The sequence below is a fragment of the Saccopteryx bilineata genome, chromosome 3 (assembly GCF_036850765.1).
Source record: "Saccopteryx bilineata isolate mSacBil1 chromosome 3, mSacBil1_pri_phased_curated, whole genome shotgun sequence".
Taxonomy (NCBI): Eukaryota; Metazoa; Chordata; class Mammalia; order Chiroptera; family Emballonuridae; genus Saccopteryx; species Saccopteryx bilineata.
The window spans coordinates 225,198,925-225,222,155 of record NC_089492.1 but is presented as its reverse complement, the minus strand read 5'-3'; the positions used below and the strand labels follow the sequence as shown (position 1 = coordinate 225,222,155).

The following is a 23,231-nucleotide window of genomic DNA, read 5'->3' as shown; positions in this document are numbered from 1 at the left end:
TTTATGCTACAAAAACGCTTTCATATAAAATCATTTTCGAAACCTTCCTGAGAAAGTGACAAAAATCTTCTCTGCTTCTGCATCAGGTATATCCATTCTTTGAACCCTGCCTTTATCATGCTATTAATAAAGAACAGTTGCTACCTCTTTGGAAAATGTGCGTCTCTAAGGATGCAATGGGACTCTATGCTTGTGTCTCTAAAATTCAAATGCTGAAACCCTAATCCTCAATGTAATAGTATTTGGAGATGCAGCCTTTGAGAAGTAATTAGGTCATGGGAGTGGAGCCCTCATGATGGGATCAATCTGTCTGTCTGTCTCATGTGAGGATATAGCTAGAAGGCAGCTGTCTACAAGAAACCAGGAAAGAGGTTTTGCCAGCAAAATCTCAAACCAATTTCCAGAAACGTAAGAAATATATTGTTCTTTAAGCCACCCAGTTTATGGTATTTTTGTTTAAAAAGCCCAAACTGATTAAGACAAAGGATTTCCAGAATGAGAAATAGTCATTCCTCCAAAGCTCTACTTCACACAAGTACATTTCCTGAAAAATAAAAAATGTTTACAAGATTGGGAAGTTCTTTCACTAGGATTGCTACAGGTCCTCTTGATGTTCTTTTATCTAGTAAAGGCCAGATGCATCATACTCTCACACATAGATAAAAAGCAAAGATTAAAAATGGCCTACTTTGGGATATTTAGGAACAAAATACACACACACACACACACACACACACACACACACCACAACATAATACTTTCTAAACAGGATTTCTAAACCTAAGAATGAATTATTGGCCTTGGACAGCACTATCCTAGAAGAAAGAATGTCTGCTTCTCCAAGAGAATTCAAATTTCTCAATTTCTTTAGCAACTATTGATTGGCAACATTTCCAAGAACAATTTCTTTCATTTTAAATTGATTTTTCTTTTCAGCCAGACTGTGCTTTCTGAGAGCACTGAGGCAAAGAATTCATTTAATTTTATTTTTTTAAATCAATGTTTACAAGAATGTATCAGTCAATGGATTATCCCTGCTATCCATTAGACACCATTTGAGGCTGTTCACTGACCTTTTGTGTCCCACATAATATTGCAGCACTTTAAGTCGTACATGAAATGTTTTTGTCATTTTCCACCTTTGCTCCTTCTGTCATTTTTAAACTCCAACTTCACCCTGTAATTTCTCAGCTTTTCTTTTGAACTTGACATGCATTATGTGCCTTCTGTGCCCTTAATTACTTTTTTCACTTTGGGGTTGATCCGTGCTGGTCTTTTCTAATCCTTCCATATTGATTGCTGTACAGCAGGCCTCCTCCCCTCTGAAAACTGTCTTTAAATTACTTTCTTTCTTTCCAATGCTGAGAGCCGCTAAATTATTTTTTTCTACCAGACCTTTCCAGGAAATTTCAGACTACCCATAGTTGTATAAAGAGCAGAAAATAAATTTTCAAAAGAATATTTAGGAAGCAACTTAAACATAAGAATTTATATACATACAAGAAAGATGAAATAAAAAAAGTTTCTTGAGGAATTATCAAATGAAAAATACTGAGGTAAAAAACCTTATGAACAATGTTATAAAAAGTAAAAGTATATAACTTTAGTGTCGAATGTGCCAGATACAAAAGCACAAGCTATTAAAAATGCCATCATGGGCCTGGCTGGTTGGCTCAGCAGTAGAGCATCAGCAGGGCGTGTGGAAGTCCCAGGTTCAATTCCTGGTCAGGGCACACTGGAGAAGTGCCCATCTGCTTCTCTGCCTTTCCCCCTCTCCTTTCTCTCTATCTCTCTCTTCCCCTCCCGCAGCCAAGGCTCCATTGGAGCAAAGTTGGCCCGGGTGCTAAGAACGGCTCTATGACCTCTGCCTCAGGCGCTAGAATGGCTCCGGCTACAGCGGAATAATGTCCCAGATGGCAGAGCATCGCCCCCTGGTGGGTATGTTGGGTGGATCCTGGTTGGGTGCATGCAGGAGTCTGTCTGACTGCCTCCCCAATTCTAACTTCAGAAAAATAAAAAATAAAAAAAAGAATGTCATCACTTGCCTGACTGGGTAGTGGAGCAGTGGATAGAGTGTCAGACTGGGACATGGAGGACCCAGGATCAAATCTCCAGGTCACTGGCTTGAGTGTGGGCTCACCAGCTTGAATGGGGTCGCTGGCTTGAGAATGAGATCATAGACGTAACCCCATGGTCACTGGTTTTAGCCCAAAGGTCGCTGGAAGCCCAAAGTTGCTGGCTTGAGGCCAAGGTTACTGGCTTGAGCAAGGGGTCACTCGCTCTGCTATAGTCAAGGCACATATAAGACAGCAGTCAATGAGTAGCTAAGGTGCCACAACAAAGAATTGATGCTTCTCATCTCTCTCCCTTCCTGTCTGTTTTTATCTGTTCCTCTCTCTGTCTCTATAACATACACACACACACACACACACACACACACACACACACAGAATGCCATCACTTGTCAAATACAAGCTACTATCTTGTCTCATATGAACTTCCAGAATAGTCTCCCTATTGGACTCTCTCCAGTATTATTTCTTGCCAACCTGTTCTCCAGTCATTATCTTATAATATATATTTAATTATTTCTTAGCTGGAAAAAACTTTCAATGGCTCTTTATTTTATCTAAAACGAAGTCCAGTGCTTGCAAAACCCAACATGTCTGGACTCGACTTTTCCAGCCTCATTTCCAGCCACTTCTCTTTCTTTCCCAAATCTGTACGCTCTATACAAAGCATTCTTTATGATTTTTCTTTGGATTTTTATATAGGCTTCCCTCACCTTGTTCAAACGGCACTTTCCTGTCCCATCTCTTTCTGGTCTATCCAATGCCTACCCATCCTTCATGCCTCTTCTTGACTCCTTAACTAAAAGTTAATACTCTCCTTCTATATAATACAGTGATTCACTGTATTTCTATCATAACACATAATATACTACATTATATTATCTTGCTTACATATTTGCATCCCATTCTAGTCAGCAAGCAATATGACAAGGGCAATCTTTTTTAAACCCTGGTAATCCAGCACCCAGCACAGAACCTGGCACCTGAGGATGTTTGACAAATAATTTATTAGATGGATGTCATACAAATTTCTTTTAATCTTTATTAAATTTATTGGGGTGGCATTGCTAATAAAATTATATAGGTTTTAGGTGTACAATCCTATAATACATCATCTGCATATTGCATTGTGTGCTCACCACCCCAACTCGATTCTCCCTCCATCACCATCTATTTCCCCTCTAACCTCCTCTACCTTCCCCACCTTCCTTTCCCTCCTGCAATCTCCACATTGTCATGTCTATAAATTTTGGTGATGGGATTGTCTTGTAACCCAAGACTTAATTCTAATCTCTAGATTCAATCCTTGTTGAAAATCTTTCTAGATGAACTATTGGCAACCTTTAGCACATATGTGAAATAAAGTTCATTAGCAAGTTACTTTAGGCACATGGGACAATTGCTGCCTCCATTTTCTTTTCCCTACAACCATAAGGGCTTACAGGTGATACAAGCTACCCATGCTGTCCAAAATTCAGCAGCTGGGGTTTCCATTGCACCCACTTAGCTCCCTTTGCCTGTACAGAGATAGTCATTCAGCTACCACTGTCTCCCTCGTCTCACTCCACTGAAGAGATATGGTTGCCTAGAAAACTATATCTCCCACCACTGTCAGCCTGATAGTGAGACAGATCAAGCACCTTAACAGTCCTTCTAAAAGAGTGGTCCCCAATCCCCGGGCCGTGGACTGGTACTGGTCCATGGGCCATTTGGTACCGGTCTGCAGAGAAAGAATAAATAACTTACATTATTTTCGTTTTATTTATATTTAAGTCTGAACGATGTTTTATTTTTTTAAAATGACCAGATTCCCTCTGTTACATCGTCTAAGACTCACTCTTGATGCTTGTCTCGGTCACGAGATACATTTATCCGTCCCACCCTAAAGGCCTATCCGTGGCCCAAAAAAGGTGGGGGCCACTGTTCTAAAGACCACCAACCTCTATATAGTCTGCAATAAAGCAATCTACCTTTATGTCTTTGTGAACCTAGTAAAATAAGAAAAATTGAATTTATTTGCAATGACTTAGTAGCTTATAAGATCTTAAGATTATTATATTACTCATAGTGTCTGGGTACTGTAGATTTTAGAGTTGGAGAAACATCAGTTAAAACTATACTAATCCCCTCTAGAAGTTTCTGAAATCAAAGACTACTTAATTCAATATATTCTGCCTGATTTAAAGGGTTTATTTCTCATTCTCATCAAAATTTCTTCTGAAAGTACAGGAAATACTGTCAATGAAGGGTACAGTAAAGAGAAAATAAATTAAATCAGATCAAAAAGGCTTATTTATCCAAGTTTATCCATTAAAATAATATCAAATTTTTCAAGAGAAAAACTCCTAAGAAAAATTATTTTGATGTCATAAGTAGAACTAACAGTATTTCCTTCGTTTTATAAGAAATGACATTTTTTAAATATCAGAAAGAGTGAATAAAAAATAAAGCCTTTGAGCATTTGAAGGGACAGATCCAAATCAAAAATACTTTCTAAGCCCTGTCTGGGCAGTTCAGCCGGTTAGAGCATTATCCCAATACGCCAAGGTTGCAGGTTTGATCCCTGTCAGGGAGCATACCAGAAAAATTAACCAATAAATGCACAAATAATTTCTCTCTCTCTCTCTCTCTCTCTCTCTCTCTCTCTCTCTCTCTCTCCCCCCTCCCTAAAAATTAATTTAAAAATATTGGTTTATTAACTAAAACTTAATAGTGATGTGACTCACTTCTTAAAGTATCATGAAGAAAGTATTTTCATTCCTTTTACTACTAAGAATAATAATGCCCCACCCCCCAGAAAAAAAGTGAAATTTAATGTCAAGGATACAAAAGAAAAACTGTATGGTAAATATAAAGGATGCCATCCAAAATGTTGGTGGTAATTTATTAATGAGTATAATTTAAAATCAACTGCTTCTTGAGTCATAGACTATGGTACGTCAACCTATCAGTATTAAAATGAACCATGATTTTCAAAAGGGTATCAATGGACCCTGGCCAGTTGACTCAGTGGTAGAGCATTGGCCAGTGTGTGGATGTCCCAGCATTCATTATCAGTCAGGGCACACAGGAGAGGTGACCATCTGCTTCTCCACCCTTTCCCTTCCCCTTTCTCCTTCTCTCTCTCTCTATTCCTCTCCCATAACCATGGCTCAATTGGTTTGAGCTTATCTGCCTGGAGTGCTATGGAGCCTCTGCCTCAGGCACTAAAAAGAATTCCATTGTGAGCATAGTCCCAGATGGGCCGAGCATCAGCCCCAGGTGGGAGTTGTCAGATGGATCCCTGTCTGGGTACATGTGGAAGTCTGTCTGTCTATCTCCCCTCTTCTAACTTGGAAAAAAAAGAGAGAGGGGATCAATAGAAATAAACTGTGGATAAACCATTTTGGAATGTCTAAATCTAAAACAACCTTAGTTCCTAATGTATCTGTTCATTTGCTTCCTTTTATCTTTCACTATAAATTTCCTGGCACATGTTATGTCTCAAATTGTCAATCACATTTCTGTGTTTCTTTTTCGTTCACCCAGTAATTGTCCTCAGTCATACCTCCTGATTTCACTCCTACCACAAACTAAACTTTTGTACATTACCAGTGACCTTGCATTTTCTAGTGTCTCCTCATTCCCATCAAACACCATAACCAGTAACTAAGTCTTGAATGTTTTTCCTAGACCAGCACTAACAGAACCCGCAGACCTATCCTATGACTCTGTCCACACAGAACTCCACCAACAGAAGTGAGTCAGAAGTGAAGTCACAACCTGGACTAGTGATAGAAAGGTTGGGCATTTGAACAGTAAGTAATGGATATCAAATTTAAGAAGTGTAACTAGAATACTATCTAAGTCTGGAGCCCTAATAATCACAAAGAGCCATTATAGCTTTAACAATATGTGATCCACAAAATAGCACATGAGAAGATATACCCCAAACAGCCTTCCATGATCAATATATGTAGAAGCAGGTACACAATACAGGTTTTTTATTTCTTGAAAGATTCAGCATATTAAAAGATAAAAAAAAAGTCTGGCTGTTTAAAAATAAACTGTTTAGCTTTATCTAACTTAATATTTGCCAAATCTTTTTGACCACTGAATACCTATTAAGATCCCAGAGAAATGGTATTTCAAGGAATAGGCTTAAGGAAAAGATGACATGCTCGGCCATTCTTATTTGCTGCTTTTTCTCAATTCCCAAGGGCTACTCCATAAGTCCAGGTGTTGCTCATGTAATGTCTGTCCTACAACAGCACTTCTTAAATGTCTGTCTATGTGCATAGACAACTCACTGGGGCTTTTATAAAAATGTAGATTCTTTGGCCCTGGCCAGTGGCTTAGTAGAGCATTGCTGGCATATGAATGTCTGGGTTTGATTTCTGATCAGGACACACATGACAAGCAACTATCTGCTTTCCCCCCCTCCCCCTTCTCTCCCTCTTTCCCTCCCACAGCCAGTGGCTCAATTGGTTTGAGCGTGCCCCGGGTGCTAAGGATAGCTGTTGGAATGCATCAGCTTCAGGCACTAGCTCAGTACTCAAGCATCAGCCCCAGATGGGTCAGCCTCACCCAGTCGGGGGACACGTGGGAGTCTGCAATATCTCCCCTCCTCTTACCTAAAAAAAATAAAAAATAAATAAAAATAATAAAAAGAAAGAAAATGTAGTCGTATTTAGTAGTCAGAGGTGGAACCTGAGAGTCTGAGTTTCTAACAAGGCTGTAGGGGACGGTGATGCTGCTGTTATCACATTTTGAGTAGCAAGGCCCTACAGGAACTTTGCAGTAGGAAGATCATCACCTCTCCAGTCTCTGTGTCTCACCCTTCCTAATAATGAATCCTCCTAAAATATTATTATCTATCATAAGGGAGGGGGGTTGAGGGTTGGATAAAAAAAAGTGAAGTTATTAAGCAAAGAAAAAAGAAAACCTCATAGACACAGACAACAGTGTGGTGAATATAAGAGAGAAAGGTGGCGAGGGCTGGAGGGAGGTAGAAAACGGTAGAGGGGGGATGGATGGTGATGGACAAGGACTTGACTTGGGGTGGGGAACACACAGTGCAAGGTACAGGTGACGTATTATAGAACTATACTCCTGAAGCCGCTATAATTTTTAACCAATGTCACCCCAATAAATCCAATTAAAAATATATATAAGTTAAAAAATAATAAAAATAAAATATTGCTTTTAATGTATATTATGTCACCTCACTAGTCAAAACCTTTTTGTGGTCCTTATTCCCTTCAACACTAGTAACTCAACAATAGATGTTTATTGAAACTTTATTGTGTAGCAAATAGATCAAGACAGCCCCTGACTTATACTGCCAAGAACCCAGTGGGTAAGTAAGAAACAATGTGCATAATGCTAGGAGCCAAGAAAAGAACTATTTCTTCATCTATAAAATAAGGATTAAACTAGACCAGTGGTATATAATCCTCCATGAGCATGGCAGTTACTAAGATAGTCTCAGCCCTGACCAGCAAAATGCAAGCTCTCACTAACCCCTAGAGTAGGGCATGGGTCGTTCTTAAAAGCTCCCCAAGTGCTTCTAACATGTAGCCAGGTTTGAGAACCACTGGACTAACCAATGATTCCCAAAGTGTTACCCACACTATCAACATCAGCATTACCCAGAGACTTGTTAGGATACAAATTCTCAGGCCTTACCTCAACACTCTTGAATCAAAAGTTTAGGGGTCAGGGTGCAGAAACATGAACAACTGGCTGATTTGAAAGCCATTGGATCAGAAAATCGGTCAATTTCTCTTCATTTCTAAAAAGCTATCATTTTTTTTTTTTACCTCTCACAGCCTTTTAAAAGAAGGCTTATTTCTGTGAAGACATTTAGGCTAAAAGTATAAACTCTGGAATTAGACTTCTTCAATTTAAATCATTGTCCTTACACTTAATTTCTGTGAACTCTTGATGAGTTTAGTTGTCTATGTTTCAGGTCCTTACCTATTGATATATTAATATATCTATAATAAGGATAATAATAGTACCCATTCTCATAGAGTTGTTATGGAAATTAAATGATTTCATATAACTCACTTAGCAGAGTGGTATTTCATTACTCAATCATTACCCTATTAGTGAGGCCTTCCCTGGCTCTATCCAAAATTGCAACTCACACTGGCATTCCATTCCTTGTTCCCTCCACTGGTTTGTTTTTCTCCTTTGCCGTTTTTACTTTCTAACATACTACATATTTTCACTTATTGCTTTGTTATCTGTCTCCTCCTACTAAGATGCAAGCTCTATAAAATCAAGGATTTTCTTTATTTTGCTAAGTGTTGAATCCTGGTCAGTATCTAGTGTAGAGACAGACACACTGGAAGTACTCACGGGATAAAGGAGTCAATAAATGTTAACTATTATCAATATTATTAGTAATCTAAGTTTTTCCTTATTGAAACCTAACAGTTAATATTTCCTGTGTATTTTCCCAGTTGTCCTTATGTCTTATTGCATGCTGTATTCAAATTCTGTCCCATATCTAACAATACCCACCTATCTAACTTCAGCTCTTTGTAGGCCATGCTCAAGTTCTACCTCTTCCTAAGATTCCCCACAGCTCTCTAAATGTCTACAATGTTTACTGTCTATACTACACAACTTGACACTTAATTACCTCAATTTAATATCACTGGAATGAGTAATTTCTAAGAAATTTACTGGGGGAAAAAGGCTACATTATTCATATAATAACCTTTTCATGAAAAATTAAACAGGAAAGAGGCCTCAAGGGAAACAATGGAAAAACTTACTAACTAATTAGTCATGTTGTCTTCAAATAACAGAAATAGTACCCTACATTTTACAGACCACTTTTATATATATATATATATATATATATATATCAGCTTAGTTTTGACTAGATGATCTCAATGGCTATGTCTCCTTGCTCTCAAATTTTCAAAACATCTTCAAGTAAAGTATGGAGAGAATATTTCTTGAGGTAAAAAACTAAAATTAATCATGAAAGTTATAACAGAAGCATATAATGATCCAAGAAGTTGTTGAGTTCAGGTATGGCAAATAAGTGGCTTTACTGTTCCCAGTCTTTCAGTCTGGAAGAGGCTCACCATCATCCCCAGCACGGCCCTCTAGGCAGACATTACCCGATGATCAGAGCAAGTAGACAAGGAGACAACTGTTCGCCATTCTAACCTAGTTTCACCATCTTGGTTCTAAAAGCAAAGGAAACTGATGCTAAGGAATTTAAAGTGACTTGTCCTGGCACATACACAGTAGCAGACCAAGACCAAAATCAGCCTCCTGATTCCTTGTCCAGGACTCTTCACTGCTCCTCTTCATTTATTTCTGTAATTTGGTGCTTAAATTTCCATTCTAAAGCCATCATAATACAAGAAACAAACCTTTGACAGAGTTTTCATATTAAAGCTCATGAATATAATGTTGAAATGAAAAATGACAGCTTTGAATTGCATGATAGACAGAATTGACTAGTCTGCTATTTTTCAATTGTATTTATTTATCTAAGCCTGGAATATGTCATGACTGGAAATAGACAAAACAGATTCTTTTAATTCTGCTGTCCTAGGAAAAGAAAAGGGTAACAGTCTTCATTAATAGAAACTGGGCGCAAATCCAGTTCCAAAATAATCTGAGTCAACTTTTTAAAGGTGACCTTTTTCTCATTAATAGCAAAGCATTATTTTAAAATTAGCTTAATCACTAAATTCAAATTATAGGAAAATATGATTATTTGAAGAAATATGAAAAAAAGAGAAAAATAAGAGAAATAAACATCTATTTTAATATAAATAATAACTGTTTCTTCACCATGGAAATTAGACCCACATTTTATTTCTTTTACTTTAAAAAATTAATTTCTTTTCCAATTATTGTTCACATACAATATTATATTCGTTTCAGTTGTACAACATAGAGATTAAACATTTATATAATTTAGGTGATCATCTCAATAGGTCTAGTACTCATCTGACATACATAGTTTTTGTTACAATTACAATATTATTGACTATATTTCCTATGCTGTACTTTATATTCCCTTGACTATTTTTATAACTGTTAATTTGTGTTATGCTAAGTGAAATGGCAGACAGAAAAAGACAAACACCATATGATTTCACTTATATGCAGAGTCTAAAAAACAAAATAAATGCACAAACAAAACAAAAACAAACTCATAGATACAGAGAACAAATTGATGGTCACCAGGTGGGAGGTAGTTTGGGGGAATGGGTAAAAAAAGGCAAAAGAGATTAAGAACCACATTTTAGAATTATAATATTCTAAAGCCTCTCCCTAAACCACAGTTTCCAAATATCATAATTACCTTTGTAACTCAGTTGGACTGAAGCTGACTGGTCAAATTTTACCTAGCTAATTGATCATTCTGTCTTAATTGACCCATTTTAGGCATACTATAATTGAAGCTGGCTTTGGAGGGTAAACCATCATCTAACACAATGAGAAATTGCCTCAGGCACTGTCTGCATCATCCAAGAAAATCGGAATGACAACTGGAAGTTCTATTATTTCACAGAGTTAATCCAATTTAGCAACCAAGGTACTTAGTTACAAGGAACCATCAGTTGGTCCCATAGCCTTTCCCTTCACCCTGAGAAGGTGAATCTGACTCATATTTGAGGGGGAAACGATGACAGTAGCAAATACACAGAATCTCTTCTTTTCAGCACGTACTTGCTACCATTGTAGGGCGCAGTGGTAGGGGGGAGGGATAGGTGGCTAAAACAGCCAGAGAAGTTCAGAGCCTGCACTCCCCCTACTTCCCCTGCTCCCCAAAATAAGGGCCATCAATTCAAGGGTTCCAGATCTGAATACCCATAGAAACAATCCCTATGGGTCTCAGAAAAATCTCGACACAAACTGATGTTATTAAGAGATCCCTAGAAAGCTGGAGTGATTCTCACCTCAACCCCTTTGGTTAGTTCACATCACTGGTGCTCTGTGAACTGGGTCAAAACAAGAATAGAACCAAAAATTGTCCAGACTGTATCATGCTAACCTAGGCATGGATCTGTTATGCAAACAGGAAAGTGGACCAGTAGTTTCTAAAGAAATGTTTGTAAAATACTGGAACACTCTCCTTCCTGGCCTAGTTATTCCAAAAATTCACAGATCTCTTTTCCTGCATCACATTATTGAATCATTTGTTTAATCAACCCACTTACTCACCTGGAAAAGGGGACAAGTACCCAAACTCACTTAGCAGAAATATTTTGAGAATGATATCTTAGCATCCAAAACACCATTCACGATTATGGATAATCCTTTAAAATATTATATTTATATAATTAAAAACCTAAATTTCTTGAAAACATGGTATGCTGGCTAATTCACATAGCAAATAGGGAATAAATTTGAAAGTTGAAAAATATTTGATTTAAAAAGTCAGTTTTGTACATCAAACTAAAAAGTTTTTGCACAACAAAGTAAACCATCAACAAAACAAAAGACAACCCACTGAATGAGAGAATATATTAGTCAATACATCTGATAAGGGTTTAATGTCCAAAATGTATAAGGAACTTATAAATCTCAACACCAAAATACAATAATCCAATTAGGAAATTGGCAAAGAACCTGAATAGACAATTCTACAAAGAGAACATATGGATAACAATAAACATGAAAAGATGTTCAAAGTCACTAATCATCAGAGAAATGCAAATTAAAATCACAATGAGATATCACCTCACACCTCTGTCAGAATGGCTATTATTAATAAATCCACAAACCAGAGTCGATAGGAATATGGAGAAAAAAGAACCCTCATGCACTATTGGTAGGAATGCAGTTGGTATAGCCACTGTGGAAATCAGTACACAGTTCCCTCAAAAAATTACAAATGGAACTGCCTATGACCCAGCAATTTCACTTCTGGAGTCATATCCAAAGAAACCTGAAACACTAATTCAAACAAATACATTCACCCCTACATTCATTGCAGTATTATATACAATAGCCAAGATATGGAAGCAGCCCAAATGCCCATCAGTAGATGAGTAGATAAAAAAAACTGTGGTATATTTATGCAATGAACTACTACTCAGCCATGAAAAAGGAGGAAATCTTATATTTTGCAATAACATGAATGAATCTGGGGATTTTTATGCTAAGTAAAATAAGCCAGTCAGAGAAAGACAAGAACCATATGATCTCACTTATATGTGGAATCTAATGAACAAAATACACTAACATATAAAATAGAAAGTGACTCACAGATAACAGGGAACAGACTGACAGCTATCAGAGGGTAAAGAGTGTTGGGGGGCTGGATGAAAAAGGTGAAGAGATTAAGCAAAGAAAAACAGTCTTATAGACATAGACAATAGTGTGATGATTACAGAACGGAAAGGGAGGTGGGGAGGTAGAGGTGGGTAAATGGAAGATAAATGGTGATGGAAGACTTGACTTGAGCTGGCGAACACACAGTGCAGTGCACAGGTGATGTATTATGAAATGGTACACTTGAAACTTAGATAATTTTATTAACCAATGTCACCCCAATAAATTCAATTAAAAATCAGTTTTGTTATTTTCTAGCTGTGTTCCTGAGCATATTACTTAACATCTTTTGGTCTAAGTTTTTTTTATAAAATAATCTTAATGAATTTATTTCACAAAGTGGTTCTAAGGATCACATAAAAACATTTTTAAAAGACATAAAAATGCCTGATTCATGACAGAAACTAAATAAATATTAATTTTCCCCTTTTTCCTGTTTTGCTAGTAAGTCAAATATCTGTTAACATATTTCTGGCCTGATCAGTGGTGGAGCAGTGGATAGAGCATCAATCCAGAATGCTGAGGTCCCTGATTCGAAACCTCAAAGTCACCAGCTTAAGCAGGGGTTGCCAGCTTGAGCACGGAGTCCCCAGTTTGAGTGCAGGATCACTGACTTGATCTCAAAGTCGCTGGTTTCAGCAAGGCGCCACTGTCTGGCTTGAGCCCCCACCCCAACTGCTGTCAAGGCACATATGAGAAGCAATCAATAAACTAGTGAAGTGAAGCAACTACAGTTTGATGCTTCTCTTCCCTCTCCTCCTTCTCTCTCCCTTCCTGTCTCTGTTTCTCTCTAAAAAAAATCCTTTTGGGTATGTATATGGTTTAAAAATTAAGTAACATGCAACTGTACTTTATATTACTATCTTGAAGCAACTACTACTTATATGATTACAGTATATATAAAATATGAATGAATTATAACTCTGTACAGTCACTGACTTGAACAATTCAAATTGATACCATAATCCAGATCTCTTTTTCCAGAAACATATTGCAACTTTATTTCCCTTCTAATCAATCCCACTATGACAGAAAAGAAAGAAAGAAGACCTATCCTTCTTCAGTTAAATAATAGCATTATTTTATGGCCTTTTTCTCATAAAGTACTTTCCTTTGTGTTAGATACCACACATCTCTCAAAACATTTTTTCTTATCTGTCTTCCAAAGCCGCTTAAAACCTTAATATTGCAAATACAGCAAGACACTGTTAAAAGTAAATATGTACAGTTTTACAAAATGGGGGAGGAGCAGGAAGAAAGGCACGTTTGACACATCTAAGAGAGTGGGCAGGAACAGTCTTATAGCCAAAAACAACAGCAGGCTTGTCCATCTGTCCATCATCAAACTGAGTTATGCCCACTAGTTATCAACAGGAGGTGGCCATGTGGGCATCACACTGAAATAGAATTTCTGTCTTCAGGAAGACAAAGTGAGGAGGGGGAAAATGGATTAACTGTTTCCTAATCAATTTCTGGATTAGCACCATGTATACAAAGAATTTCTTTATGTTTCTTACTCATACACTCTAAAGCTCTTATTCGTCATTTTATTTATTCATTAAACATTTTCTAAGTGCTTTTTAGAAGCCAGGTATCATGCTAGCCACTAAGGATACAAAGAATACTTCTCTTAAACTAAGGATACTGTTTCATAAAAGAGACAGAAAGATAAACAATTATAATACAGTGAGATGACAATCAATGTATATACAATGTGCCATGGGAACCCAAAGAAAGAAGTAATTAACTATGCAAAAATATGACAACTTTACAAATTTGTATTATCTTTACACAGGGGCTATGTTAATCTTCTCTGTAATATTCTGGTATTGTCATATGTGCCACAGGAGTGAAACCAACCACAGAAGTAGAATAGAAAATCCAAGATTGAACAGATGGTTCTGATTAACTGTTTGTCTTAGGGTACCAGAAAAGTATTGTTGCCTTTACCTTCATTTATTGCAACCTTTTAAAAAGTATGTGTGAGTTTAATTTTATATCCTATTAACTCCATCTAAACATGGCAATTTTTATTTCCTATAATTTTATACATTTGAGAGTACAATTATTGGATAGTACAGGTAGATGTAGACATGTGTATAGATATAGAAACAGATACAGATAGAAACATAGAAATAAAACATACCTTCTTGGCTTGTGGAAATATTTGTTATGATATATTTCTTAAATTTTATATTGAAACACTTTTTTCAGGCAATTTCCTAACAGTTAAGTGAATACAAGGCATAGCATTTATTGGCATTTAGCAAAACTAAGATGTTAATACAAATAAATAAATCCTCAGTGCTTTAATACAACACACTATAAAGGTATCCTTTCTATTGTAAAAGTGAATAAAGAGTGAATTGAGGTATTCCCATTTAAGCTAAAATATTTTCAGCTTGAAAATCCTATTTAGCCTGACTAAGCAGTGGCATCAGCCTGGGATGCTGAGGACACAGGTTCAAGATCCCAAAGTCGCCAGCTTGAGCATGGGGTCAGTGGCTTGAGCATGGGATCCTAGATGTGACCCCATGGTTGTTGGATTGAGCCCAAAGGTTGCTGCATAAAGCCCAAAATCACTGGCTTGAGCCCAAGGTCACTGGTTTGAGCAAGGGGAGCAACCAATGAACAACTAAGGAGCCACAACGAAGAAGTGATGCTTCTCATCTCTCTTCCTTCCTGGCTGTCTGTCCCTGTCTCTATGTCTGTCTCCTTCTCTCTCACTAAAAAGAAAAACAAAAAACAATCCAAACTACAATGTAGTTGAAGTACAATACAGACCTCATAATTCTATTTCAAATCATTTCTTAATACACTTCTTAATTTCAATTTATGAATAAAATTAAAACTTTCATCTATTCAGCATATACAGAATAATTGAACACTGTGTCAATTTAATCCTTACTTCATTCTATGAGGTAATTACTGTTAAAACTATCTTTTACAGAGAAGCAAACAGGCCTAAAAAACAAATATGCCCAGGCATGAGTACATTAGTAACACTATTTATTTGCAGAAAAGAAAACGTCCTTTAATTCCCCAGTTTTCACACGTGAGGAGCAACTGCAATCCACACTCAGGGCAGACAGAGGCAGGGCTGCAGAATTCCCATACACATTCATAGGAGCAGGCTCCCAATCACAAACAGCCCAAGTAATACAATATATTTGCACCTTCAGGAGCCTATGTAGCTTTAGACACTTTCTGAGCCCCTTTTGAAGAGTCTTGTTAGACCTGTAGATCCTATTTTTAATAACCCTTTTCATCTTTTTTAAATGCTCAGCTAGCTTGACCAGGTGGTGGAGCAGTGGATAGAGCATCAAACTGGGACGCTGAGAACCCAGGTTTAAAATCCCAAGGTCGCCGGCTTGAACACGACTCACCAGCTTGAGTGTGGGATCATGACATGACCCCATGTCCTTGGCTCAAAGCCCAAGGTCGATGGCTTGAGCCCAGGGTCACAGGCTTGCGCAAGGGGTCACTTGCACTGCTGTAGCCTCCCAGTCAAGGCATATGTGAGAAAGCAATCAGTGAACAACTAAGGAGACAAAGAAGCCACAACAAGAATTGATACTTCTTATCTCTCTCCCTTCCTGTCTGTCTGTCCTTATCTGGCCCTCTCTCTGTCTCTGTCACAAAAATAAATAAATAAATAAATAAATACATACATACATAAATACATAAATAAAATACTCAAAGATTAAAACTGCAGCTTAGTATTAAGTTAAACATTCTATATCTTCCATTTTAATTTGTATTTATGTAACCTTTCACTTTTTTTATAGCAAGAAATAGATTTCCCTTTATGAAGTAATAAAATTTGCCTTTGAGGAAAGTGGTACTCCTTTCCAATAAACATTTACTAAGTAACTAACTACCATTTTGAAAGTTAAAGACTAAGCCCAAAGAGGGTGAAAAAGAAGGCTAAGACCTGGTCTGGGTCTGCCAGGAGCTTAAAACCTACTTATGGAGAGAGAAATCGTAGTCAAATGGCCAGACTGGGGCAAGGAGTAGAGGAGGATATAAGAGGGATAAATGGTTATGGGCGGAGGCTTGACGGGGTAGTGAACACAGAACAAGATGTGTTGTAGAGTTGTGCACCTGAAACCTGTATAATTTTGTTAACCAGTGTCACCCCAATAAATTCAATTTAAAATAAATAAAGTGAAGTCAAATAGTCCCTCAACAAGAAACAAATTCTGACACCACATTGCTTCTCTAGGAGCAAATTGTGGCTTCCCAATAAGGGAGGGGGCTGAAAACAATAACCCTGGAAGATAAACGTTAAAATTCTATTTCTGGCAATAACTCTGAAGGTGTTGGGGGCGATGCAGGAGAAAGGGGGCAGTGTCAGAATTGTCCTGAGTATTCATGCGGATGTACATGCTTTTACAAACCACAGAGCCCCTGCTCACCACATCTTCCCAAGAATCACTGCCCTGGGGAGCCCCAGGCCTAGAAGGGAGCTTGTCAGGCATCTTCAGAGGTGGTGAGATTGAAAAAGACTGTGAACCGAACATGTTGCAGGTTTTCAGGGACAGCTCCTAATGACACTACAGTGTATATAATTTTTCTGTTTATCCTTATTTTATATGGAACAAATAATATTTGACACAAAAATCTGGATCAAGAGGGACTTAATTCGAGTCACTGATTACCTTTGTCATTCATTAAGATAACAGACTGTGTCTTCAGAAGGTCTGAGTCACTGCAATGTTGAGTTGCTTAGAAAGCTGTGATAAAAAAAACAGGTATGAAGATAATTATCCAAAGCAAAAGATTTTAACTTATTTAAAAAACCAACCTTTTGGGAATACTCCCATTACCTACTATGGTTTATGCTCCCTCGATACCCAGAGAAGTAGCCCAATTCTCCTGTAACGTAAAATACAGCAGGTATCTACTCTCTTCTAAGACTTCATTTTCTTCTTTACAACTAACATAAAACTCCCAAGGCCACATCCTTCTCAATTTATCTAAGCCCTCACTTTTATTATCTACTCTCATACTTCACATCCACCTGTGAAGAGCATTCCTAACCAGATACTGTGTCTATCTCACCCTGCACTCATACACATCTTTTTTCAGCACTTACATCTATATTCTCATATTTAGCTGCCAGGCTGATCAACAAATTGGATTGTGGTAGATGGCATTTTCTTTTGAGTTTAACCTGTTTTTCTTAAATATAAGAGGTCTTTATTTTTGTTTGTTTTTAATGCTTATAGAACTTATAAAAATTTGTTACAAAAACTAGCAAGGGAAAAAAACTACTTAATTTTACCACATAGAAACCACAACGTTTTTCTATGTATGCTTTATAACTTTTTATTTTGAAATAATTTTAGACTTAGAGAAAAGTTGCAAAAAAGTACAGAAGGTTCCTGTATAATCTTTACCCAGCTTCCCCTAATGATAACATCTTTCATTACCATAGTGAAATTATCAAAATCTTCTATGTATATTTTGACAAAGTTAAATCATATATTTTGTTCATACCTTCTTATATTTAATATGATAATATAAGCATAAGCATTGACCAACCTGGATTGTATTATGCTAAATGAAATAAGCCAGTCAGAGAAAGACAAGTACCATACAATTTCACTTATATGTGGAATCTAACGACCAAAATAAACAAACAAAATAGAACAGACTCATAGGTAATGGAGAGCATACTCACAGCTGTCTGAGGGGTCAGGGTGGGGGAGCTGGGTGTAAAAGGTGAAGGGATTAAGCAAAGGAAAACAATTTATAGACATAGACAACAGTGTGGGGGTTGCAGGAGGGAACAGGGGTGGGAGGAGTTGAAGGAGGATAGAGAGGAAATAGGCGGTGATGGAGGGAGAACTGACCTGGGGCAGGGACCTCACAATGCAATATACAGATGAGGTATTGTACACCTGACACCTGTATAATTCTATTAACCAATGTCACCCCAATAAATTCAATAAAAATGTTTTGAATAATTTTTAAATTATCAAAACATTAATGTATTGTCCAAGCAATGTCATATTTTATTAATGCATTTTTAACTGTTTACACACTGTTGAATAAACAGATTGCTTGCAACTTTTTCTATTTTTAAAAATTCTCATCAACACAGATTATAATGTTTTAAAACACTTAATATTATAGGTCAAAAATGTTCTGTCGTTTTAAATTGCTGTTTTTAGTTCTTTTTGGAGGTGAGCATTTTACATGCTAATTAATTATTTTTTATTTCACCTTTTGTAAATTATTTACTTGGGTTCTTTGCCCATGTACTTATGAGTGTCTAAATGTTCTACTTTACAATTTTTTTAAAGCTTGCACATTAAAAATATTAAGCTGTGGACTCAAAGGTTGACAATATTTTTCATTGTTTGATGATTGTTTTAATTATTAATTTTGTTTTCATTTTGATAATCTAAAACAATTTTCTCTACTGAAAACATATCTCTTTGCCTGACCAGGCAGTGGTGCAGTGGATAGAGTGCTGGTCTGGAATGCTGAGGACTCAGGTTCAAAACCCGGAGGTCGCCCACTTGTGTGCAGGCTCATTGGGCTTTAGCATGTACTCACCAGCTTAAGCATGGGATCATAGACGTGATGCCATGGGTCGCTGGCTTGAGCCCAAAGGTCGCAGGCTTGAAGCCCAAGGTCTCTGGCTTATGGCCAAGGTTGCTGACTTGAGCAAGGGGTCATGAGCTCTGCTGGAGACTCCCAGTCAAATCACATATGAGAAAGCAGCCAATGAACAACTGAGACGTCACAATAAAGAATTGATGCTTCTCATCTCTCTCCCTTCCTGCCTGTCTTTCTCTCTCTCTCTCTCTTGCACTAAAATATATATTTTTTATAGTCACATTTATAATGGAAAGACATTTTCATAAAATAAGATTTTCATCCACTAACTCAGCATTTTTCTTTTTTTTTCTTTTTTTTTTTTTTTTTTACAGGGACAGAGAGAAAGTCAGAGCGAGGGATAGACAGGGACAGAGAGAGAGATGAGAAGCATCAATCATCAGGCTTTTTTCATTGTAAGACCTTAGTTGTTCATTGATTGCTTTCTCATATGTGCCTTGACCGTGGGCCTTCAGCAGACTGAGTAACCCCTTGCTCAAGCCAGCGACCTTGGGTCCAAGCTGGTGAGCTTTTGCTCAAACCAGATGAGCCTGCCCTCAAGCTGGCGACTTCGGGGTCTCAAACCTGGGTCCTCTGCATCCCAATCCAATGCTCTATCCACTGCACCACCACCTGGTCAGGCTAACTTAGCATTTTTCAAACTGAGATCCACCTATCTCTAACATCTGAAGATTTGACTATTGGAAATTAAAATATTTTTTTACTTAATAAGGGTCTATATGTTATTCATATTGGACAAAAATTATTACAGGTACAAGGCCAAAGGAGGAATCCCTAGTTATAATGAGATGCCACATTATACAAAATAAAAATTTCATCAAAAGATCAATTTGTATTATATCTTCTCTAGTATAATACTATTTTAAAGTAATAAATATTCATAGCTTGACCAGGCAGTGGCATACTAGATGGAGCATCGGACTGGAATGCAGAGAACCCAGGTTCAAAACCCCAAGGTTGCCGGCTTGAGCATGAGCTCATCAGCTTCAGCACAGGGTAGCTGGCTTAAGCAAGGGATCATAGACATGAACCCATGGTTGCTGGCTTGAGCCCAAAGGTCACTGGATTGAGCAAGAGGTCACTTACTTTGCTATAGCCCCCTGGTCAAGGCACATATGAGAAAGCAATGAACAATTAAGGAGCCACAACAAAGAATTGATGTTTCTAATCTCTATCCCTTCCTGTCTGTCTGTCCCTAGCTGTCCTTCTCTCTGTTTCTCTATGCCACAAAATAAATAAGCGTAAGCTTTCCTATAATTACTTATTGCTCCCTTTGCCTTGAACCTGTCCCATACCATTACTGCATCCCACCAAGTGAAAAACTCCTGAGCCTCATTGTCATTCCCTTCTATCATCCCTTCCTCTTCAATACTGTCTTAATCATTGTGTTCCCTACGGACTTCTTCTCTGGGTTTACATTTACTCTTGCATATTAAATTTGTTTTATAGCTTTCTCCCTCCCTAACTGTCAATAATCTGAAAACAGGAGACTCAGTCATCACTATAGCTCCAGTGCCTAGCAAAGTTCCTGACACTTAGCAGGAGCCCCATTAATGTTTATAAAATAAACTGAGTTATTTATATGAGGTAAAAATCTTCTGGGAGAGTTATAAGAAACTTGACTTTGTTTTCTGAATTATACTGATAAATAATACTGCCTGTTCTGCCATCAGTTTCGTCTCATGGGGTCCAGTTCCACTTCCACATAATCAAATGTTTTCTATTCAGTGACAATGATTCGGGGAGACAACACCTTTCTCAGGAAGGTGATAAATAATCACTCTTTTTTTTTTAATTTCTTTGTAATGTTGAAATAATTTCCAACTTACAGAAGAGTTGGAAGCATAAAACAAAGAACTGTTGAATACCCTTCGACCAAATTTACCAACTGTTGTGATTTTACCATCTTATTTCTGTTTCCACACATACATCACAAAATCCTTTTCCTGAATCACTTGAGAGTTCTTTCCAAAATCATGCCCTTTATACCTACTTACTTAAGTGTTCATTTCCTATGAACAAAGACATTCTCTTATGTAGCCACAAGATATTTATCAAATTCAGAAATATAGTATTTATACAACACTTTTACCTAATATACAGTCAACTTCATTTTTCTATAATTGTTTCAATAATATCCTTTACATAATTTGTTTTTTGATTTGAATACAAAATCACACATTAAATGTAGTTGGCATATCTTGTGGTCCTCTTTATCTGGAACAGGCCTTCACACTTTGTTTTTTATGACATTGACATTTTTCAAAAGTACCTTTGGTTCTGTTTGATGTGACCACATGACCAGAGTTGGGTTATAGATGTTTGGCAGGAATACTATATAAACCATGTTGTGACTTTCTCAGCACAACACATCAGGAATCAAATCTCAGTTCATCACAACATTGATGACATAAATTTTGATCACACAATGGGGTGGTATCTATCAGGTTTCTCAACTGCAAAGCTATCATTTCTCACTTTTTAATTAATAGGAAATCTCTGGAGAGATGGCTGTGATAATACATCAATATATTCCATTTCTCTTCAAACTTTTAGCATCCATTGATTATTCTTCTAAATCAACCATAGTGGTTGCAAAATGGTTATTTTCTACCTCTACTATTCCTTATATTTATCAGTTGATGTAACCATTCTTTTCTCTGAAGGTTCTTCTCTTCGATTTGTATTTTTATTCTTTGTAAGTATGCCCAAGTGCAAGACTTTTCAAAATTATTTTTTAAACTTACTTTGAAAATGTTTCGCCTTTTTCCTTTAATTTTGCATTTTCATTGTTACATGTTAAGAAGCCCAGAGCTGACATTTCATATTGCTCCACATAACTACTTTTTCTACTTCATAAAATTTTAAAATTTCTCAGTTTTGCTTCAAACTTCTAACTATAATCCAATAGAATGCTCTCAATCTTCTTTAACGTGCTGCAGCTCAGTCCACAACTGGCCATGATCTGAGACATATTAACAGAGAAAGGCCTGACTGAATAAAATAATATTTAGATCCCTTAAACAGACAAGATTGGGCCTATGGTGGAGAAGGCACATTGGGTTCCATTAACTGAATGACAATTTCTTTATTAAAAGCACCCAGCTAACTTTCTTCTAATTTTATACTTCTTTGGCATCCTTCTGTCCTTAATTTTACTTCCCAAGTTTATTCTCCTACACGGGATAAAATATGCTGACAAGCTGACATACCTATTCTAGTCTACTTAGCAGTTAATTTCCTCATGGAGACTTGTAAATTGATGTTCTAGTTTCTAATCAGACTCTTGTAAATTTGGTTAGAAGGAATCAATTTGCCTGGGCCTGTTGAGTTCTGGGTGACCACACAATAACCCAATTTCTGAATCTGAAAGCCATGTGTCAGATGCTGGACAATGATGATCACTAAGGAATGACACATACACTGTAACACAAGGCTGAAACGGCCACTCAGATTTAACAATAAGGTATTTTACACAACAGTTGTGAATATTAAATGAGTTAATATACATGAAAGTGATTGGCACTTTTCAAGTTTGAAAAATTTCCAAATGAACTGAAATGATCTTAAATGTTTTCCCATTCCATCCTAATTTACCCCTAAATATCCCTGTTTTAAAGTTTCCTTTTTAGTGTTTTCCCATTTGCACAACTACCTTTTGCCATTGGCTTCATAGTTTATCATCCAGTAAGACTTAGAGGATTAATGAAAACAAAAATAATATCTAAAAATAACTATATATTCTGAAGAAAAATTTATAAGCTCTGTGATCTTGGGCAAGTCACTTAAACTTTCTACATGACTGTGCCATAAATCAGTAACTACCTCTTTGCCCATTCTATAATTTCTCTTGGTATCTCTTTCATCTCTAATATCTTTAAATTATTTCACTATTAGTACTTAATAAAGTATATGTTACTGATTTTTATGTTGAATGACTGGACAGATGTATTTTAAGATATATTTAGCCCAAAAATATAATAAATAAGGTCAATTTTTGCAATAAAGAAAATGGAGAGATTCCAAGATGACAACAGAGTAGGCAGACATTCCAACTACCACCTCCCAGGACCAAATTGGATTACAACTTAATTTAAGAACAATCATCTTGAAAAAACCAACTTGGGACTAAACAAAGCAGTGTCTATAACCAAGAATCACAGAAGAAGCCACATCGAGACTGGTAGGAAGGGTGAAGATGCAGAAAGGGTTGCCCTGCTCCTAAGAGCG

At 36.9% G+C, this 23,231-nt stretch overlaps 1 protein-coding gene and 1 non-coding gene across 4 annotated transcripts in view; both read right to left on the bottom strand.

Annotated features, from left to right (window-relative positions):
- SLC44A5 (solute carrier family 44 member 5) overlaps positions 1-23,231 on the bottom strand; it is a 419,099-nt gene that overhangs the window by 305,436 nt on the left and 90,432 nt on the right. Inside the window, exon 2 of one of the 3 annotated variants that reach the window (XM_066264972.1) lies at positions 17,033-17,107. The exons of the other annotated variants lie outside the window; for them this stretch is intronic. Within the exon in view, the coding sequence (XP_066121069.1) occupies positions 17,033-17,045 (13 nt within the window). The 5' untranslated portion in view covers positions 17,046-17,107. The remainder of the gene's footprint in view (positions 1-17,032; positions 17,108-23,231) is intronic. 3 annotated transcript variants of the gene reach the window in all.
- On the bottom strand, positions 14,125-14,227 carry LOC136332763 (U6 spliceosomal RNA). The gene has a single exon (XR_010730908.1). It is a non-coding gene; the product is annotated as a U6 spliceosomal RNA (small nuclear RNA).